The following is a 22,535-nucleotide window of genomic DNA, read 5'->3' on the forward strand; positions in this document are numbered from 1 at the left end:
TCCCGAAAGCAGCAAAATGAGCAGTAAACATGAGTGTACAGTGGTGACAAGAGCACACTGACATAAAATATATCTTTTGTTTTTTTTCCATGTGCTACGTTACAATGCTTGTCATACAGTTTGGGCTCTAAAGAGATTTGGACAGTGAATTCATGCTCTATACACACATACACACACTTATCAAAGCCTTGTCTGGGCAGATTCCATTGCCAGCATACCGTTGGCAGCATATGCCTCTTTTAAAAAGTAGTTATTTTATACGTTTTATTTTTTGTAAATTTGCAAAAATATTAAACCCTCTTTTAATGCAAAGTCAGAAAAAGAGCTGCTCCCTGAGAGATGCTGTGTAGTGCATCAAGCCTTTATGAGCAAGTGATTGTCTCATGAGTCACTGGCCTCTGATCTGGGGTTGGGTCAGGGGGAAGAAGTAAGGGTCTTTTCGAATGGATCACTGAGACAGATGGAAGCTAGAATGACCGTTTGTTACCCAGCGTTAATATTTCGGGATGAAAACAGGAATGATCGTGTTTTAATGTAAATGAATGCACAACTTATCTGAGTGTGTCCACGCTTGGATCAAATAGAAGATTTGGCCACTGTCACTATTTGCAAACAACAGTTAACCGAGATCAAAGCTTTACTGTAAGTGCAAATATAACACTCAATTAGAACTTTCAATTTACAAAAAGGTTGAGTGTGAAGCAACACATGTTGTTTTGTTCAAAAACTATTAAGTGACTGTTAAAATATCATCAGCTTATATATTTAGGATCACAAAGCTGAAGATTTCATTCAAATACATGCATCTTCAGTTAGTGTTAAAGCATATATTCACAGTGATTGTTAAAATTAACATGGACAAGGGGGCACTTTGAACAAGAGTCATTGTGCACAGTGGCCAAATTCTTTAAAAGATATAAACTGCAAAGACAAATGAGAGTCTGTAAGTGCTTAGGAGGATGGAATGATTAACACAAAAGCCAACATGGGATTGTCTATCACAACTATTTGTGTGAGTTTTTATGTCCATCATCGGAGACTTTTCTTCATATTTGTCAAACAGTGCTTTGTATTGTATCCTCCTCAGGTCATGTTGTTTCACATTGATACACTACAGAGGCTGTGTGGGAATGAGTGCCACCCATGGAGGTGATTGTTTGATATAATTACAAGATCAAGAGTCAAATATAGTGCATTCTTGTTCTTCTACCCTGTACTGAACAGCTAAACGTATTAAAAGAGGAAACAAATGAGTAAGATCAAAAGGCAGTGCGAAAGTTATTGCTTTTTAGAGAAAAGGGTCCGTCATATTCACAGCCTGGAGGGATTGACATCCACGGACTGGATTGTGCAAATAGTGATGAGAGGGATGAGGGCATAACGCACTCATTCAGGGTTTGAAGATTGGCAAGTGTTTAGTTGAATTCAAGTTTGTTTGTTTTTTCAGCTTTTTTTCAGGTGGATGTTTGTCACTTCTTCAATGTGATTTATTTCCACGTCTGAGTATCTGACTAATCTAGTGTCATGGCTATTTAATATAAGAAAAGGGTTCAGGGTTAGAGGAGTGTGGGAAGAAAAAGGGGTTCATTACGAGGTCCTTGTTTCTGATTGGTTGTTTCTGGTTGATTGTTCTAAAGCAGTCCAGCTTTTGTTGGACGTAATTATTGCAGCGAGTAAAACATGATTGATAGGACGGCAAATCTGCCAGATTATTATTTTTTTGCAAAATAGAATATTTATGTATATCTCTTCACCTTGAATAGCAGAAGCAATTATTTTCTTTTTAAATCCTTCATATGCTCTCTTTACATTTTTATAAGTTCTCATTAGAAGGATGCAGTTCCTTCTTTACATATGAACAAAATCCAGACAAGGCTTCTATATATCAACAAAACCCGAATTGATTTCTGGTTTTACCCAATATTCTCTTACAAGTATCAACTTTACAAATTCTGTACACAAGAAACTGTCAAAACAAAATCACATAGACAAGGTAAAGCCAGCCACTGTGGGCTGCTGTATATTTAAATTAGGACTAACTTATTTAAACAGAACAAGAAGTAATACTGGAATCCGCTCTGTACTAGGAGAATATCTACAATAGCTTCTCTAAATCCACAGTTCCCTCCCCCATTCAGCTTCTTCAAACTCTCAATTATTCTTGTGAAAATACAAAATCAGACAAACAAAAACGATTTTTTCAAAGTTAAAACAAATTAACTTACCCATTTTTATAAAGGATTGACAGCTTAAAATTGTTCCTAAATCTTTTAAAGTCTGTTCATTTCTGGTCAGTCAGTTCAGTTCAGGTGACGGGAGGAAGCCCCGCTTAGGTTGTGGCTCGAGGCGCGCTTCATTTATATATACATTCTTCAGACTGTATCGGTGAACAGGATGGGATAAGTGCTGGACATTCCTAGTATTGTTGGCGATAACTGTAAGTTTCTGGCAGATGAATCCTCACCCTCCCGTCCAAATTGAGGCTCGGGAAGTTCAGTAACATGCGATTGCCACAGTGATGACAACGTCGACGTAGCCACTTGTGCCTCGTAAGATGCGGTTGTCTTCATATTTTCTTGGTCCTCTGCTGACGTTTGCATGGGGACCACAGGCAGTCACTTGGGCATGGCCATGGTAGAGTTGGGGTCTGGGTTGAACAGTTCTTTGTAGAGTGGAGGGAAGAGGACATTGACTGTTTCTGGATGGAGCTGCTGAAAGGCCTGAAGCTCCTCAGTATGAAGTGTGCACAGGGCTGACAAGGTTGGAATTCGGCTGATCAGCTGCCAGACAAGAGTGAGAAAAATAAGACTGATGAACTACAAACAGGGCAAGATAATGTAGTAGCATCAAGCTTCTCAGCAATGGGCGCAGTCTTGATATGATCCGCCTTTAAAGGCTTAGCTTACCTTAGCCAATGCATCTTCATCCATGTGGTTCTTCTGCATAATGTGCTGCAGAGCAAAGTAGATCTTCTCCTGAAGTTTCTGGACTTTCCGAGGCTCCATCAGCCATGGTCGATCTGAGTGTGGAAAAAAGGGAGAGAATTGTTAATTTGGCAGAGGAGTGCTGAACAAAATGGTTAAACTACATGGATTTTGACTGTAGTTATATTCCTTAATGCCTACAAATGTGACCAGTGTCACCCGTGTCCACACTGCTTAGCACCTTAAACCAGTGCACTTGGTTCCAGTATTCCAGTAATGCAAGGGAATATGTACTGACCTGTGGAAATGAGTACAGCAGCTGAGAACAGAGCAATCTCCTCCTCTGTCAGCTGCAGGGAACACAAACTCTTGGCAAAGTCAAACACCGCACTGACTAAGTCATCACAACCTTGGAGGGAAACACAAAAGAGAAAAAAAGAGATTTTCAGTACATTTATTCTGGTCATGTGTGCACAAAAATAACTCAGGGTGCAGTAGTTTCATTTAGTTTTTAATGCATACTCCTTGTCACTAATTTATTCCAAGACAAATGCGCGGGCAGTAATGTCTTACCCAGGGCTTTGAACATCTGCATGCCTCCGTACTTCCCTTCAAAGAGGACAGTGTTGTTGAGAGGGTTGAATGCCCTGCACATCCGTACCAAGACTACCTCCAAACAACCTGGAAGATCCATGGAGACAGATTGGGATTGTTATGAAAGCTGATACACAACTCAGAGGCAAAAAAAAATAAGAAAACAAAGAAATTTCTCTTTTGCTGAGCTTCACTGTCCGGCCTGTAACAAGACAAAGATAACTATGAACAGTTATTGATTGAACGTACCTGATTTGAGCAGCAGGATCTGGTCATTCTGGCACAGTTCCATGAACCCTGAGATGCGCTTGGCGAACTCCACTACATACTGGATTGCATGAGTAATCTGGATGGCACACTGCTGCCACAATACATCCCGGGGCTAGAGCCAAACACACAGTTAAAGGTTATATGGACTGTCCTTCAGTAGTTATAGTCATGTCTGTGAATGAGTCTTGCCAATCATTCTTTTACAAAATGCTTTCACATTTATCAATGCTAACAAGGTGTTTCATTTCCATGTTACGAGGGAAAGGGAAAAGATAAGCTGTATTGAATTTGAATCTCAAGTGTTGAGACTCCAGTGCAACATCAGCAAATTGTCCTTGTTCCATTATTTTCCGTTCTATACAGTTCAGGTCCTTTAGCATTGGAGTACCAGATGCTTCTAGCTGGCAGGAGTATTTAAAAATGTGTTTGTCATAATAAAATCTCACCTTGCTCTGGTACATCTTGACCTCTTCATAGGAGTGTGTTTGCCAGGCCAGCTGCTGCAGCTCATCTGTTGTGTACTGACACGTCTCCAAGTGGGATTTGATGATATTCTGAGCAATGCGGTCTGGAAATAAGGATCATTTGTTATTTCATCGATTATTCTCACTACATTATAGCCAATTATTTATCTATTTTATTTACACAGTTGATAAAGTGATGTATGGTAATTGAAGGGGTAGGACAAACAGGGCTTCAGTGAACCAAACAAATCTTGCGATGCCCCTATATTAGTATTCATCAGGACTACTTCTGGGGAATCCTTTTATCCCCAACTCGATGCAGTATTTCATGTAGCTTTTAAATGAACCATTTAACTGAGTCAGTCCTACAAGATTACAAAAAAACAGTCTTTACCTAGCTCTCCCATGCTGACGTTGTTCGGTCCCAGCTGAGTATCCTGGTAGCCTCCGTAACTGAACAGGTTTGGTACTGGTGTTAGGTCATACACAGGCTCCTGCTTGATGTGCTTAATGCCCGACATGTCCAAACCTGACTGATCGGGAGAGGGCTGGGTGGAATCCATCCCATAGTATCCCCCTGGTACTACACCTCCGTTACCATGTCCACCCTTGGGTAGCTCAATAACATGACCGTTGGCATAGGTGCCCCCAATTTCGTGATTGAGGGTGGACAGTCCGTTGCTTAGGCTGGATGAGTAAACGCGTGCCAAGGCTTCAGCTTCACCTGTCTGCTGCTGCCGTTGCTCCTGCAATCGTGCTTGGTGCTTCTGGACCTCTGCATATAAGCTGTCACGCTGTTTTTTGGACATGCGGCCAAACTTAACAGCTGTAAAGGGTGACGAAATAATGAAGGAAGATTAGACCATTACCAAAATAGAAAGACAGTCTCAACATTTCATTCTTCCAATCGACCGAAACACATGATACTTGGTTCTTCTTTAGGATCTGCTTGAATTCACTGTACACATATGCACAACTTGACAACATTATCATTATTTATTTCAGTGACTATAACTGGGCCTCACCATCTCTGGACATTCCTAGGGCGAGACATTTCTGTAGGCGGCAGTGTTGGCAGCGGTTGCGGTTTGTTCTGTCAATGAGGCAGTTCCTCTGGCGCGGGCACGAGTACGCTGCATTATTCTGCTGACTCCGTCTGAAGAAACCCTGGTTACATCGTGTCAAGAAAGAGCATGGATATAGACTTATAGGAATCTGTACAGGACAGAATGTTCATGACTTAGAGAGCTCAATGTTTTTAAGCACAAGCTGTCTTACCTTACATCCCTCACACGTAATGACTCCATAGTGGATACCTGATGATTTGTCTCCGCAGATTTTGCAAGGTATTACTTCGATTTGGGCTGCAAGCAAAGAGAAAAAAAAAGGACAACAGTTGTAAGACAAATTTTAACATTTTCTTTTTCCTGAATCTTGTATTTGAGAACAGCATCTATTTCAGTCAGTTGGTGAGTAACGAGGTCAAAATGGGACATGACCTTGTTGACTGTAGGACACTGTGTGAACAGTTTTCAGTTTGTGTTTGAATTCAACTTCAGAAGGGCAAAGTGACATCTGGATATTCTGTGGGTTTCTAAAGACTGGGCTTGACATGTACTTTTCTATGTACACACATGCACAAATGGCAGGATAGTGTTAATTGTGTGTTGGCGTTCTTTGTGTAACGCTTGAAGGAGAGACCCCTGCAGGTAACAAAGGGAGCCCATAATAAGCCAAAAGGTTATATCACTGAAGCACCACACTCCATGTTCTCTTTCTGTTGCTTTCTCTCTCTCTCACACACACACATACACACGCACACACTTGCACACAAACTCATTAAATGCTTTTTATTTATGGTTTCACTGATTACCTCTATTTTAATCTAAAACTTCACTAATTTAACTACTCATTAATCATTAGTCCAAATGTTACTCACTGTGTATCGGCAGCTCCATGCACAGTCACAACCAAAGGAACAGAATATAAACATTCAGTTTAGCACCAAAAACTCATCTGTCACTAGTTTATTTCAATCATTATATATGGTATAATAGGTAGTAGGAGAGTTTCTAGAAAGAGATATGGGATAGATGTAGAGGTAGTCAGGTGTGTGCTGAGATGGCACACCCTCTATAAAGAGATTAGACAGCCTATTTAATCTGAAATTATTTCCCGACGAGCTGGTTCCCTCCTCTAATGAGCAGTGGCTTAGTCAAAGCTGATGTAGCTATTCACCTGTAATCTGCTTGCATTGTCCCACCTGTAGGAACCTCTGCAAGTTGCGATACTGACCAAGTCAAGAAGCATAGTAGACGATACATAGAAGTTTCCCCAATCATTGTACCAGTTATAAGACTTCAGAGGTGTGAGTTGTGGCCAATCCAACTGAATAGTTTCATATTATCTCCAATAAAACACAAACAGATATTATCAAACAGTCCTCCAATGACAACTTATCCATGTGAACTAAGCCTGCTTTCAATATAAACACCACACCATTTACAGAGACATTGTTCAACAATGTTGGATATGACAGAAAGTAGAGATAATTATGGTACTCTTCAAGTCATTCAGTCATTTCTCTCAATTATCTAGTCAGATTCATTTCTGCCCCCTTGTGGCTGTTAGGGAGTTTAACAATAGCTCCTTATCTTTTTGAACTTGATGTTTGCAACCTTTGTGTATCTCTTGTGAACTTATTTTTGACAACTAGCGTCTTAAATTTAATAATCTTTGTGTAGCTGATTGGGAATAAATCTAACCTTTGGTGAACAACATGGTCTTAAACTGTGCATTCGAGTTACCAGAGCTTATACTGAGAGTTCTGGTGCAGCCCAAGACATGACCCATTTCCACCAACTCTTGGCCAACTGGCTCCAAACTGGGTCAGAGCATAGCATCGGACTGGGACAACACACAAAACTGTCAATGAATGTGCCTGTATCACACTTTTTATAGTCTGGAAAACAGGTCAGTTGTGCCCTGTGATGGCTGCTATCAACACACACCACATATGAGCAACAGAGGAAAGGACATTTATCACCTAAAATGCTCTTATTCAAACTGTTTATTACACACTATCAGTCAATATGATTGAAGACATTGTTAACCATGAAACAAATCAATCTCTTACAGTTTAGACACATTTTCCAGCCCACACCTGCTGTTTCTGTTGTATGTGTGATACATGTGTAATGTTTCTGTAGGATCTTTACATTTTTGCACCTCAGAAGAGTGTGTGTTTATCCTTTCTCCAGTGATTACATTATATCTTAAATGTATTTCCTTTTGCCCCATGGGACATCATTCTCGTCTTTGTTTCACATAATTATTCCCAAAGGAGCACGGGCGTGTGGGCATGTGCATTGTTTAAGTGTGTGTTTCCAAGACGTCTTGAGTGAGCGCTTCACTTATAAAAGAGACACAGAGAAAGATAAAGTATGTGTACATGTTGACAAAATGTTTGTGAATATGTGTTGTGCATGTGGGTGTGTGCTTTGTTGAGTGTGTGCCGTGCTCATTGCCAGCGGGGACTGTCAGGTAGGATATAGGGAGACGGTCATGACAGCATTGCTGTTGCCAGGGTGACCGCCCACTCACTGCACTCGTCTGGCTGTCACAGCGATGATGTGCTAAGCTGTCACACTCTTAAAGGAAGTGATGTCATCGGTGTGCGGAGCCAACTCGGTGTATCATCAGTGTTTGTCCTGTCGGCCCTTCTAAGCAGCACAGGCTTTGTGAATTGTTTACTAAAGGACTCCCACTTCCACATCCTGTCAACAATACATGCCTGCTGCCTTGTTACACTGTGGCTTCAATGGTGGATTACAGCGAAATTAAGACGTGTTATCTACTGGGTGCTTAAAGAAAGCTTTATTTGTTGTTTTCAAAGTTAGGAGGTATAATAATACAGTTTGTGTTTTAGATTTCATGGCTTTACATTACAAAGAAAAGTGAATGCCTCAAAGCTAAGGCTAAAGTTGATTTCAAAGAGAGAGTAAAACTTCAGAGAAAGACACATGACGCAGACATTCCCTGAACCTTGTTTGATAGGCATTCATTCCAAACAAAGTTTAAGTAAAAACAAAAACCTTTCTGTTTACACTCATTATTTTGTTGGAAGGCTGGGAAGGCTTTCTTTCTTTGTTCAGAGAGTGTTCTGGGAACGGGAGTGTTATCCTGACGTTATCATGTAAGAGCAAGACTGCAACGCTGGCGATTCGTCAGCTAAGAGGAGGATCAGTCCTGAGCAATCTATCTCTCTCCAGAGAGAGAGAGAGAGAGAGAAAGGCAGAGAGAATTAACTGGAGATGAATTTTACAGGGGAGATAATAGTAGATGTGAAAGTTTTCACACGTGCTTATGTGTGTGTGGTTGACTGTGGCCATGAGGGCTGTGTAGCGCTGGCACGTGTGTTATGATAATTGATTTTTAATGAGGTGAGGATCTCCTGTGTATTTCCTAGGCTGGCCCTCTCTCTAAATAGAGTCCTAATTATCTGCGTTGCACTGATGAAAAAAAAAAAAAAGCAGCAGCCTAGGACCAATATTTTAACAATACTTCTAATGAATCACGTAAGTAGATCACACAAATACACGATTAAGGACTACACACTGATGACCATTAAAAAAGGCTGCTTCTGGTGTGTCTATACTGACAATGTAACACCAAATGTATAGGTGTTTCTAAACGTGTTTATCATTTGTGTATGTTAGTGTTACAAGCACAGGGCCTGCTTGCTCATTTATTCAACCTGGATGATACACCAGAGACTTAACTCACACACACACACACACGCACACACGAACTATACACACACGCGCACACACACACATGATATATACACAAGAGGTTGGTGCTGGCGCTGTAGTCTTGCAGCTTATAGAACAGTTGAAATCTCTTTCTGCTATAACTTTTTCCAATGTGAGGCACTTCAGAAATGCAAACATGGCTCATACTGTAGTCCCAGGGGTTGATTTGTTGGGGATGAATGTGGGTGGTTTCTCATCTTCATTAAAAATGTGCATAGCTTCTCTCCGGTTAACTAGATATCCTGTGGGAGAATGAAGGAGATCAGCACTTTACCCCCCCACCACTCCTTGTTAAACCTGAACAACACAGCGTTGCTCTTAGATGTCTATATACTGTGAATTATACTATCTCTGTTCACCATCCATTCCACTTCAGTCTGTTTGACTTTTTCATTTGAGCGTCTCTCCTCTCGCTGTAAGTGGCTGTGTGACTGGGAAATCATTTCAGTTTCTGTATTTCATGATCTATTTCCATCTCTCAGCGTAGCTCTGTCGTCAATGTCTCACAGAGCTTAGAGACCAACAAGCAGTTTTTTTTTTTCCCCCCTCTCTACCGATGATGAAAAACAGCTCGAAAAACTTTTGGTGGCGTGATCGCTGAGTGGATTAGCACACACAGCTGGGAATAGCTTATAGCAGTGCTGCTTGGGTTATCTCCCCTGTGTCTTCTGTCATGTTTTCACATCATACTGCCCCATTAAAATCAATGAAACACCACCACTCCACTGTTTCAAAAAGACTGTCATACTTTTCTCTCTTTCCTGTCTGTTATCACTGTCTGAAACATCTAAAAAAGATATTGAAGAATGTTGGGCTGTCTGCTGTACTGTAAGAAATAGAAATATTAAAGTCTGTTTTAATTACTTCCTCTGTCTTCAACGCTGAATTCCCTCTTTTTAAATTTAGACATCAGTCCAGTTTTAACCATGAATGCTATCGTTAAGCGGACCTCACAGACCCCCTTGTTCCACGTCATTCTTTTCACCTCTCCACTTGTATCCTATATGTCTTTACTCTATGTTTTCTGCAAAAGCTTTAAATTATCCTAAAGAATAATTATTAAATGTAAAAAGTATTGTCATTGTCAAGAAATATTGACATTTTCTCAAACAAACTTCTCAAACATCTCTAAACTCAACTTAAAGAGCCACAACAGGAAATTGCAGAGGAAGGAACATTTTGATTTAGAAACAAAACATTTTAAACCTTACAAACAAAACCCTGACATTTGATGCCCTCATCTGGCATTTATAAATGTCCTTCATGTTGGATTTCCTGCACAACACTTTCTCAAGGATTAATCAGGGATATTTAATGGTTGTTGGGCATTTTGTCTATTTTTGAAATATAATAGAGGAAACATTTAATTAATCAATTAAACGAATAATCCATCATGAAAGTGGCAGCTGTAAATGTCAGCATTGCGTTGGATGTTAGCTGCTGCCATCCCCGACTCATGCGAACTCAAACTTAAACTTCACGCTGATAAACAAACAGGAAGCGTGGGTAGACCCAGTCTTGTACTGTGTCTGTCTTTGTTTGCACTCTCTGCTCTTCTGTGTGATTTAGTAATAATCATAATGCCATGCAGTGGGTCCATCTCCTCTCCCCTCCCCCCATCTCCATCCCTTGCCGCCATGCATGGCTTTGTCCACTCTGTGAGAGACAGCCACACTGTTGCTGAGCATACATGTTACTCCCCCCAACCTCGCTCTTTTCCCATCAGTCCATCCTCATCGACCCCCATCCCGCGGTCTGCCAACACACACACACACACACACACACACACATTTACAAACAGTCAGAAAAACAGTCTCTCCTGCCCTCCCCCCATGCTGTATGTCAGAGGGCATGAGCTTGTCCAGCTCGCCATGCAGCCCCAAAGCACTCTGGGTAATTGCTCAGATAGCAGGTCTGGGATCAGCTGCGGTTTGCTCATAGAATATGATGTCGCGGCATGATTGGACGCCACAGAGAGGGAACAGAAGGGGGCCATTGGCTGTCATCCAGAGCATCGATTCACATGCACAGACACACACAAACACATGCACTTTGCAGAGAAGCATTGAGACAGACAGAGGCGCATTCAGACATGCCTGAACGCATACATTACAGCAAACTCCCTTTGAAAAAAAGCAGACTTTACTGTATTATTTGTATGTGTGCCCCTGCTCCCCCCTTCACACACACACACACACACACACACACACACATACACACACAAGTACAGTCTCCATGCAGCATGTGTCCTCAGATGGATAAGAAGAGAAGGAGGCGTGGGAAAAATCCACAGGGTAAACCCAACCCCTGCCTGAGAACACACGCACACCCACACAGTCTGCCCATCTGCCCTCTCAGATCTCCCTCTCATGGTCACTGTACACACACACACACACACACACACACACACACACACACACACACACACACTCAAACCCCCTGGGTGACCTGCAGGACCCTTTCAGCCTTTGACCTTTCCTTAAGGACTGAGCGGGAGCATCAGAGTGGAAGTAACAAGTCCAAGTGTGAGAGGTCTGCATCTGGTCATTACCGTCCTGAAATCCGCCATGAGAATCCACACACACTGTGACAAACATGCAAATACACACAGCGAGAAAAACTGACTGCTTAAAGGACTCTTATATATTTAACTCCCTCCGACCACCTCAACCCCACCCCCGACTCCTTTGCTCTCCATGTCAGCAGACATGCACAAGTGCATGCTGAGCTGCTACAAGAAAGTAGGTGCTGCGTTTTTAGACTGTGTTTATGCATGTGCAAACACACAACATATACAGAGATCCTCGTGCTCCATTTTTAAGGTCAGAAAATAACATTTTGTTGGCCTTGCTTGTGTCCTAATCCTCCTTTAACCTCACGCTCCTCCTCCTATGGTGTTTCTCTTGAGCCTAATTGTAGATGACAGTGTGTGTGAGTGTGTTTGCATGTGTGTGTGTGTATTTGTATTTGAGGGGGGAAGGGTGGTGAGAAGGTGAAGAGAAATTCAGCAGTCAGTGTGATAAAACCGAACACAGAAACATTAACACAAGTGAAATTAAATGGTATTATTAAAAGGACGGGCCATTTGTGTTAATATCCTCCATAATGAATTCATTGTTTCAATGTTTGCTTCACATTTTACCAAAGTATTTGCTTTCCAGATGTGATTGGTGTTTTTGTTCCTTTTTTTAAAATCTGAGTATGTAAACATGTTGGATATTTATTTGGAGAGGTTTGTGAAAGAAAGTGCAGTCAGGGAGTGTGGTTCAATTAATGACGAATAACTCCCCAGCAGGAGTAGTTGAGTCATAAAGTACTTTGAATATTTTTTTCTTATTCTACTCTACAAAATGTTAGAAGGAAACTTCTGCTTCAAATCACTCATTTCAATCTTGCAGGATACTTAGCAGACAATAAATTCAACGATAATATCATTTAATGTCGCGTTAATGCATCAACAACCACATTTCCCCCGTCTACCACAACATTTAACAAGGTGGTGTCACAGGACGCTTTTAAGGGGGTGTTAGATGGTAAATGGACTTGAGCTCATACTGCACTTTTCTAGTCTTCTGACTTATTAGAGTGCTTTTTACACTGCAGGTCACACCTACCCACTCGTGCTGCTGCAGCAGATGGGGATCAAACCCCCAACTTTAAGTTGTTTGAGAGACGACGATTCTACCACTGAGCCCCCCTGAATGCCTATGTTAAATGACTATGATAAGGCAGACACATCTAACTGTAGATGTTCAGCCAGATATAGTCATGATTGTGATTAACTTTGATAGATTGCTGGTCCTTTATTTTGTAACTTAATACTTGATTTATATTTGTATGTTGAGCTGCTCATTGTTTGTCTGAAACTTTAATAATATTTTTATTATCAACAAACATTTTCTAGATAAATAAAGGTTGAATTGGAGCACCTGTAGCCGAGTGGTTATATAAAGTCCCTGATGTACAGAGGTTGTTGTCCTCATCACAGTGGCCATGGGTTCAGATCTGACCTCAGCCTGTGGATCCCTACTTTCTCCTCCCAACCTTTCCTGGTTATCCTGCTATGCTATTTAATTTAGGCAAACATGGCTCAAAAATATGTTAAAAATAAAGGTTTAATAAAAAAATTAAATAAAAAAATAATAATTAGTAACTGATCACATCTCTTCATTTTAATGGTAAATCTTATAAAATGGTCCCTTCTAAATGACTTTCATTACTTAGTTATTTTTTATTATACTTTTATAATATAGGATCATACTGTTATTTTTTTATACATCTTTATGTCAACCGCACCCCCAAGCAAAACATCTCTAAGCGTGTGTAACTTTGTCCTATTCGCTAAATTAAAAAATAAATCATCTTTTTTTTTACTTGTAACAAAGTGCCTGTACACTGTGAGTAAAGACTCTTTTAGCCTCATTGGTTATGTGTGGTTTGAGTAAAACAGGCTGTGTGCTTGATCGCGAGCATTGCAAGAGTTCCCATTGGAGTTTATCTGTTTCAAAGAGGTTTGAATGTATCCGTGCATTTCAGTGTGTCAGTTTAAGTGAGTGTGAGCGTATGTGTGGGCTCTCTCTCAGGGATGGCCGCTAATAGCTCGCCTCGGGCAACAATTTAACTCAGCCTAACAAGGTTCTCCCCAAAGTGGCCCCAGGGGCATCTCTCACAGAGGCAAATTGATCACAAAGACTATCAAATGGCTCAACGAGGCTCGGTCGGCTCTACTCTTTACCTGCTTTTTCTTTCTCTCTCTCGCTCTCTTTCTTCAGTGGCATGATTTGACAGAATGCATCATGAACATTAAATGTGAGTCGATAGGTAGAGCAAAAAGCAGCAGCAGTCTTGGTTTCATAATTGCTTTGTAAATGACAAGAGACCTCATGCCAGCAGCCGCTGCTTAGGAGACACATCTCTCTCTTTCACACACACACACACACACACACACACACACATTCAGGTTAAGAGAGGAACCAAGGATTTAACAAGAGTGTAAAAGGGAGAGGGAAGTGGAAGCAAAGAAAGATAGACCTAATAAGAGTCTCTTCAATGGGATTACAAGCACTAAAAGAGGCTAATCTTTGTCAATAAGAAAAGATGCTGCAGTTGGCTAAGTCATATTAAAGGCTTATTGTTGCAAGTGTACACTGTGCACCTGCCAACAATGAACACCTTCACAAAGTAGAGGCATTTTGACATTAATGGTACATATTTCAATTGGCTAATGTGGATACAGAATACAATTCCATAACTATGATTTTTTTTAAATATCAAGATTTTGTTGAGGTAAAAAAAAAGTTTTTTTTAAGTTGTGTGTGTATTTGTGTGTAGTAAAAGGTGGGCATGTTACACAGACCTACATTGGACTAATCTGCTTGAGTGTTTGCTAGACTTTGGACTTTGTCCGTTGTTCTTACAGGTTGAAGTTTAATGCATTTTCTACTAACAGCCGCCTGAATACAAGTGTGATATGAGGACAGGACAGTTTGTATCCTTGTTTATGGTGTGTTTGTGTGTGTGTGTGTGTGTGTGTGTGTGTGTGTGTGTGTGTGTGTGTGTGTGTGTTAGTGTTAACATGCCTGCAAGTCAACTCATTTCACTATTTTATCCACTCTAAACTGTTCTCCCTCACTTATTTACACACTCGGCTTAAACACTCCTGCCCGAGCGCACGCACACATGCACGACTGCACTATTATATAACTCTTTAGCCGCTCTCTTACTTACTCTCTTTTCTTATCTCACTTATTCACTGTATGCGTTCTCTCCTTTCTCTTTATTTCCTACATTTCCATACATCTCTTTGGCTTACATTTTTTATTATTTACTTCTTCATAGAGCCGTTAATAATTCTGAATGTTTTCAAAGTAGAAGCAGAAAAGTTTAGAAAAAGGAAATGTGTTCAACGTAATGTTTATCGAATAAGAAACAAAACAAGACCAAGGCAAAATTCCTTTAAAATGTTATATTAAATATTCTACACTACGATGACTCTTGGAAGTAAAGTTTCGGAGATCAGGTTATAATCCTCTCTGACTTTGGACTGTCAAACATTGCTCCCCTGTATCTCTCTACAAAATAAAACTGATTGTGAGTCAGAGAAACTGAATCTCTCGTCTAATGGTCTCGTTATGTGTATAGTTTTTATATGAAAGCTACCCAGGCATCAAATTATATGCTCTCTCTGTGCATACGTTTCTGCTTTTAACGAGCGCAGTCACCCTCTTCCCCTGGCTCTTACTTCAATGCAAATCGAAGTAAAATGTGAATATTGAATATCATTGTGAGTCCATGGAGACATGCTGGCTTCATGAATGAGTAAAACTGACAAAACAGAAGAAGCTGTCAGAGGACTGTATGACTTCAAGGCAGATTTAGAGTTTAGGAGTGGTTCAGGCTGAAATCCCTCCTGGCTAAGATAAAGTGGAGACACAAACCAAAGCGTGCTATATAGCCCACGCTTTGTGTGTATAAAGATTTTAAAAAAGAAAAGAAAGAGAGAGAGAGAGAATTGACTGAGGAGGAAAACTGTTCCCCTAGACTCCCCCAGACAGCCGCTGAGGGACAAAACCAACAAGGAGTGCACGCTGGGCGATTGCTAAACTAACACAAGCTATGATAGCAGCTCAGTGGGACCACAGACGTGCCATCCAGGCCAAACACACACACACACACACACACACACACACACACAGCCTGGTTAGCTATTTTGAGTAGACAGTTTAGCAGACAGGCCAAGTGAGGACTGTGGGTGTCTGAGGACAGGTGCACAGATAGTGGGAAGTGAGTCCCGAATCCAAGCTTTTGTCGAATGCATGTGTTTCTTTGTTCGTTTGGTGTGCGTGTGCGTGTGTGTGCGCGCGCATGTGTGCGTGTCTATGTGTGTGCGTGTGTTGCAACAGCATCGTGGCGGTGCCTCAGTCAGTCAGTAGGCCTGTGTTGAGGGATTAACAGTGTGGCCTGCATGGGCTTGGGGTAATCTCTCCTCTCTTCTTACATAACACTGGGCCATTAGTCAGCACAAACACACAATAAACAACACAATCAACAACACCGAGAGACCACATAGAGACAGAAAAACATTGCAAATTGAAGATTCAATCGGCCAGGTGTTTCCCATTGTGTTCAATAAGTGATTTCAAGACAACAATGGAAAGCAGGGAAAATGTGTGCTGACCTGCTGTTCATGACTGAGGATGAAGCTGCTGGTTTCCAAACAGGCTCCCTCATTAACCGGTGGAGAGTGTGACCGTTTAAAATGTATTTTAACCCTTTTATTGTTTGTGTTCTTGCACAACTTTTGGTAATACAGGTACTTAAAAAGACTAAATCATATGACTTTAATCATGGGGCAACACATTGTTACACAGTGTTTGTCTCTAAACTGTTGACTTGTCCTCACTTGACTTAAATCCCCCTATTGAGTATGACGAACACAAATCACTATACAGGAGACACTATAAGCACTTTGATTAATTGATTTCATTCACCTCACTACTATGCAGAATTTAAAGTTCTATAATACAATGTACAAGTGTTATTAGAGCTACCACACAGAAATGTAGAATTTATAATCCTGTATCAACATTTGAGAAAAAAAGAACACCAAAAACTACAACACTACAGTTATAGGCAGATGAGGACATTTTTTATGGCTTTAAAGTGTTTGTTAAGAACTTAACCACAAATATTAGAACATATTTATGTTGTTTATAACTGTGTTTTAGTGTCTTACTGGTGCCAAGGTTATGTGTGGCAAATGCTTTTTAGTCATTGTTATCTGATAAAAACATCATGAAGTACACCTGTAAATTTTTACAAGCAAAATAATACATTTTATACATAGAATAATAAATGATAGGGAAACATTACAGCTGCAAAAGTGAATAAAAAAACATTTTTAACATTAGAGGTTAAGTGAAGCCTTCCAGTTATATGCCATAGATTTATCTAAACAGACTGCTTCCGTTGGCTTCGACCGAAAATCGATTCGGGGATGCTTTAGAATTGGACAAATCAATGCTCACACATGCCTCCAGAGCAATGCAGGATGGGACTAATTCTATTGGCATGAGGCCGTCATGCGTAGTGTTGCAGCTGTTTGCAAAGATGTGCAGTTGTATTTGTGTTTTTCATGCTTTTTGTGTTCGTATAGGATTAAATGTCCCAGGTTATACAAAGGATGTTAGATTTGTGAAAGTCACTCCTTGCATCTTTTCCCAGTTTCATGTTCTTACTGATTCTTACAGTTTCTGTCACCCTACCTCCTCTGTCTGTGAAGGAAGGAGCATGGAGCTAGTGATTGACACATATCGCTAACAGAGGAGATCAAATGGCACTAGGAACCCTTCGTCCCCTGTTGTTCCCTCCATAGCTGAACTCTTTGACCTGTCTGACCCGGGTTTACAATAGGCTTAGACCTAAAGGCTGAAATCTGGGTACTGGCTCTCTGCTCACATTATTCATAACACAATCAAATGTTTGATTTCAGGTTGTTTATTGCTCTGATTCTTTAAAGTGTTTCTGACAACTGTTTCTTTATTTCAGCTAAATGCTCATGAAATGTTTTAATTTTTTTATTATGTGAGAAAAGATACAGTAATTCAAGTAAGTTAACAAGTATAAGGTAAAACAGACTACGACCCTGACTTTACTCGTGTTTTGAGTACATTATTTTATGTCCATTCAGAATTGATTGTTATAATATTTGAAGATAAACCTTTGCCCTAACCTGAAATTCACTTAAAAAATATACAGATAATAAAAATGGTTTTAGTTTATTACATAACTTCTTTATTGAGTTCAATCATTCACCCAAAAGCATCATGCTTTTCCCTTTGAAAATACAGCCATTATAACAATCCTGTTCACAACCACCTTCACATCACTTGGTCATATTCAGTGGAAAAATATGAACGAATGAATATTGCTTCATTTATTGAGCTGCAGAAAAGGCCTTGATGAGACGTTTGTGTCTGTTATTTCTCCGGCCACGCGATTGGGTGACATCATCTTTAGTCAGGGCTTCAGGAGTTGTGGCTATTGTTAAATGATAATTACCACGGCTCATGAGGGGCCTCTATTTTTTATAACCTTGTGGTTGTGAGCGCATTTCTGTGTAAGGGCAGCCGAGACTCCACACACTCACTCACACACACACAGGTTGAGAGTGGGGGCCGCACGGCCCACACTGATTTAATTCTATCTGACAAAACCCTTTGGGGCGTGCAGAGGGAGAGAGGAAGATGGGGAGAGAGAGAGGGAGAGACGAGGAAAAAGAGGGGTGAGAGAGACGCTTCAGGGGCCTCTTCTGCGGACCACGGCTGTAAAGTGAAAGCAGAAGCTTTTCCGTAAACCCCTAAAAACATCCCATGCACGAGAGTGGTCGCGAGGCCCATTAAAATGTGGATAAAATACTAGGTGGATGACCGAGGAGTCTGATAGAGAGAGAGAGAGAGAGAGAGAGAGAAGGTAGGGGGTGTTTGGCCTCATGTTTTTTTCCTGCAGGTTTGATGGCCTGAAGCTGAGGCTGGAGAAAGCTTTATATGGCAAACACAAAAGGAGATAGATAGATAGATAGATAGATAGATAGATAGATAGATAGATAGATAGATAGATAGATAGATAGATAGATAGATAGATTTTACTTTGATCCATTACACTGGCTATATCACTGGTAAATGTGTTCTTGTCAATATCATGAAATTATATGTTACATTAAAATGACTGCATTGGTATTTTACCAATGATATTTTACAATAAAATGACATTTTGTTCATCATAGTTTTTTCATTTTAAAATCATTCTGTTTGTTTAAATTATGAGCAGATTAAATTGTAGGATTGTACTTTGATTATTTTTTATTTTTACACATTTGCCAACGTTGTAGTTTAATTGTCATTTGAAACTTTGTATGTGCTGACCAAAGTTTACCAACATGTTAATTTGCTATTCAGAATTAAGGTTGGAGACTTAAAACAGCCTTAGAAATTAGTTTTAATTGTTTGAAATGTCAATTAGCAGCGCCAGGTTACTAACAAACACATTGACTTTTTAATTGGAGTGAAGATCATCCAGTTGAACGAGTTTTGCAACTTTACGTCAGCAATAATTGCATAGCATGGAGAACAGTAAATAAATAGGTTACACATGGCCGAAACTCAAAGCTAAAATTAAAACGTTAAATATTAAAGTTTTACTGATATATTTTTCAGGAGAAATACTGAAGGAGGAACAGACTACTTTTTTTTATTTAAAATGGATTTTTAACAGATGTGCAAGGAAAGGTTTTAAATAGTGAGAGTTGAAAAGGCTGCGTTAACCTGTGTGTGTGTATGTGTGTGTGAGAGAGAACTTGTGTACGACACACACACACACACACACACACACACACACTCTCTCTCTCTCTCTCTGTGTGCGCGCGCGAACAACTTTGACGTTGAATTTCAACATCCACGGCGCAGTGCACAGCATTACGGAAATGGGTTAGTGGAGCGCGTGAAAGTATTTCTCACACACTCTAAAACCTATCAAAGAAACGTGCAGAAATAAAGTTATTTTCCTCTCCATCACTTCATTTGATCTGATCTGTCATCAATATATTCGTTATGTTTGTGCGGAGTTGAGCTCAAATGATTAAAAGCTTTAGTCAAACATAACGTGCCACTTTTAATTTGCAATCACAGACTCCCGTGGCTTTGCGCATGAACTTTCACAACTGTAGGCCTAAACACACAAACACACACAGATTCAAACACACACACACACACACACACACAGGAGGTATCGTGATAAACTTTTACGCAAATATCCAACCACCCGTCCTGTAAGAAATCGATTAAAACAGCTTTTCAGCAAGAACTCCCAAATTAAACTTCCAAGGCCAAATGTGAGATGAAGCCTGTCGCTTGTGTATTTGAGTGAGTGGAAGTGTTTAGCGGGATGGATCTTAGGGAAAGTGCGCTGGTGACTGGAGCAGTGGTATGGTCTTACCTCGCATGATGTTGGCGTTGCTTGAGCTGGTGCTGAGGCTCGCTTCCCAAAGCAGCAGTCATGAAGATATAAACATAAACACTTATAACGGGGTGGGGGATGCTGGGGGTGGGAAGATCCTCGGTTAAAAATAATAACAATAACGAAAAGAGTGCAGATGATCGGCGTCGACGTCCACTGTCTGCCCTAAGCGGAGGCGTCTGTGCGCTAAAAGCATCCCAGAGCGGGGCGCGTGGAGGCGGGCTGAGGTTGGACGGTGCGTCGGTCTGTGCGCTCTGGTCGTGTGGTCGCGTTTCTCATGACATCTGCGCTCTCACCTCTATGGGAGGGTTTCACTGTTTTCTGCGGGCTGAGGGAGGGAATAACGTATTGGAGAGGCTTTACCCGGCGGCCCGGATTGGACTAAAGCACTTTCTGCTCCTCCCACTCTCTCCTGCTCAGCCTCCAGCCCGGAGCAGACACACGCGCGCGCGCGCGCACATACACACACACACACACACACACACACACACACACACGCACGCACGCACGCACATACACACACACACACACACACACACACACACACTCTCACACACACACACACACACACACACACACACACACACACGAAGACACGCATACGCACACATAGAGCCTCTGCGCTCTCTGCCGCCACAGACACAGTCAGTGCAAAGTTTTATTTTCAGCTACATTCAGTTCGCTTCATGCGTTTTAGGCTATTTTCAAAATAAAATAGTCCGTCTTTAATAGCTATCCCATAGTGGCTACTGAAGTCTGACCGTATGCCCAATAGGATTATTTAAGATTATTTATGAGAGAGATTTTTATTATTCGTGTTGCCTATTACCTTTGAAACAAACAAGCATGTATATTACAAACAAGTATACACTTCAGTTGACTAATCAGTGTTGAATCATTTGCTGCATTCAAGAGCTGATTAGTTTCTTCGTGAAGACACGCTTAACAAAACATTATTCTCTGAGTTTTGTCTCTCTTCTGGGTTGGAGAAGGTTAAATTATAATATCATATAAAAAATGCAGATAAGTGACAAAATGCTGAAATATCAACAGATTGATACAAACCCAATAAACACATCATACAACCATACACGTGGTTGTGCAGTTTAAGCTTGTGCAGGCCTACAAACACAAAACAAAACAAAAAAAGTATTAAAGAAGTTTGTTGCATATGTTTGAATAGTGCATGTTTAGTGTAGTGTACACAACACAGTCCTTTGTCAACTTAACGATTGATTTAATGAATGCTTATGTTGGTTCAACACTGATTATAGAGCAGGATGTATTTTAAGCAATAGCAACATTTTCCGCATTTGTCCTGTACAGGTTATGTGTTCAGGTTATATATGATTGCTAATAGATCTTATGTCACAGACAGCAGCTCAAGTGACTCGGCTTGTCTCAGGTGTCCATAGGATGCTTTTTGGGGCGGGGTCCTCTCCATCCTCTGAGAAACACTGAAATACTGACCTGGAAAATGAAAGAGTAGGTTTATGTGAGACCACTGTACTTCACAATAAGTGACCCAGTGAGGGCTGCAGGGTGTTCACATACATCTAGAGTCTAAACTTCCACCTGCTATACATGAGGAAGAGTGCATGTTACTTATGGTATTTAACAGGTTCAGTTTTAATTCATATACTCAATATTCATATGCATTCTTTATACTGTGGTATGAAGTGATTTAGAGCTGAACAAATAAATAGTCAAATTTTAGTTAAGCCAAAACATCTACATTACAGAAACTGCCATTAATCATCATTCAAAGGTAAATGTGTGTATAGCTGAAAAGATGGCAGTGGCCTGTAAATAGTTTCCCAAATGTAAAAACACTTCTTGAAGAACCTCAAAAATGAAAAATCAAGTTTAGTTCAAACTTTTTTTTTCTTGCAAAAATAAAAATAGTTTGACATCTTAACATTCTTATAGAGCAAAAAACAGCATTTTTAAGACTAAAAGGGGACGTCCAGTTATTCAGTCTAGTTGCAGTCTATTACTTCACCGTCTATGGGAAATCTTAGTCATATAATTGAACCCAAATAGTGTTTTTTAAGGTTCAACAGACATCTTAGTCTTCAGTCTTTTTCATAGTGTTACTGTCCTGCAGTGTCCTCTGTTTTTAAACACAGGGGTGATTTAAGGTTTAGACCCTGACTAACTGAGCAAAAAGGTACTAAACCAATACCAATAACAAACTCTGCCTATGCTGATCTTTGCTGCTTTATGGTAAATGAAAGTATAATGCAAAAACTGATCACATCATGACATCACAGCTTTTTTATTACCCATCGTTCAGCGTCTGTCAGTAAAACCATTTTCTGAGAGAGAAACATCGTCAGAGCTTCTGTGTGAAGAAGAGGAGAGGGGCAGGTGTGGACAAGAGGCACTTTCACCCCCGGTCTCTTTTAGCCTCTTTAGCTGTGGCCCAGGGAGGGAGAGACACAGAGAGAAACAGA

The 22,535-nt window shown here is 40.5% G+C and overlaps 1 protein-coding gene across 2 annotated transcripts; it reads right to left on the reverse strand.

Moving 5' to 3' along the window:
- Nucleotides 1-74: 74 nt before the first annotated feature.
- Nucleotides 75-20,450, reverse strand: rorb (RAR-related orphan receptor B). 2 transcript variants are annotated; one of them, XM_079346427.1, is made up of 10 exons: nt 20,059-20,450; nt 5,531-5,616; nt 5,278-5,419; nt 4,647-5,078; nt 4,235-4,356; nt 3,768-3,900; nt 3,498-3,605; nt 3,223-3,333; nt 2,907-3,019; nt 75-2,780 (listed from the first exon to the last, which is right to left on the reverse strand). In XM_079346427.1, exons 1-10 carry the CDS (start codon nt 20,063-20,065, stop codon nt 2,616-2,618), a joined length of 1,419 nt encoding a protein of 472 aa, XP_079202553.1. In that variant the 5' UTR covers nt 20,066-20,450; the 3' UTR covers nt 75-2,615. The 2 variants fall into 2 exon arrangements, with proteins under 2 accessions (XP_079202553.1, XP_079202552.1); XM_079346426.1 differs by lacking the exon at nt 20,059-20,450 and adding an exon at nt 6,192-8,514.
- Between the last annotated feature and the right edge of the window lie 2,085 nt (nt 20,451-22,535).

The sequence above is a fragment of the Symphodus melops genome (genome assembly GCF_947650265.1).
Source record: "Symphodus melops genome assembly, chromosome: 1".
Classification (NCBI taxonomy): Eukaryota; Metazoa; Chordata; class Actinopteri; order Labriformes; family Labridae; genus Symphodus; species Symphodus melops.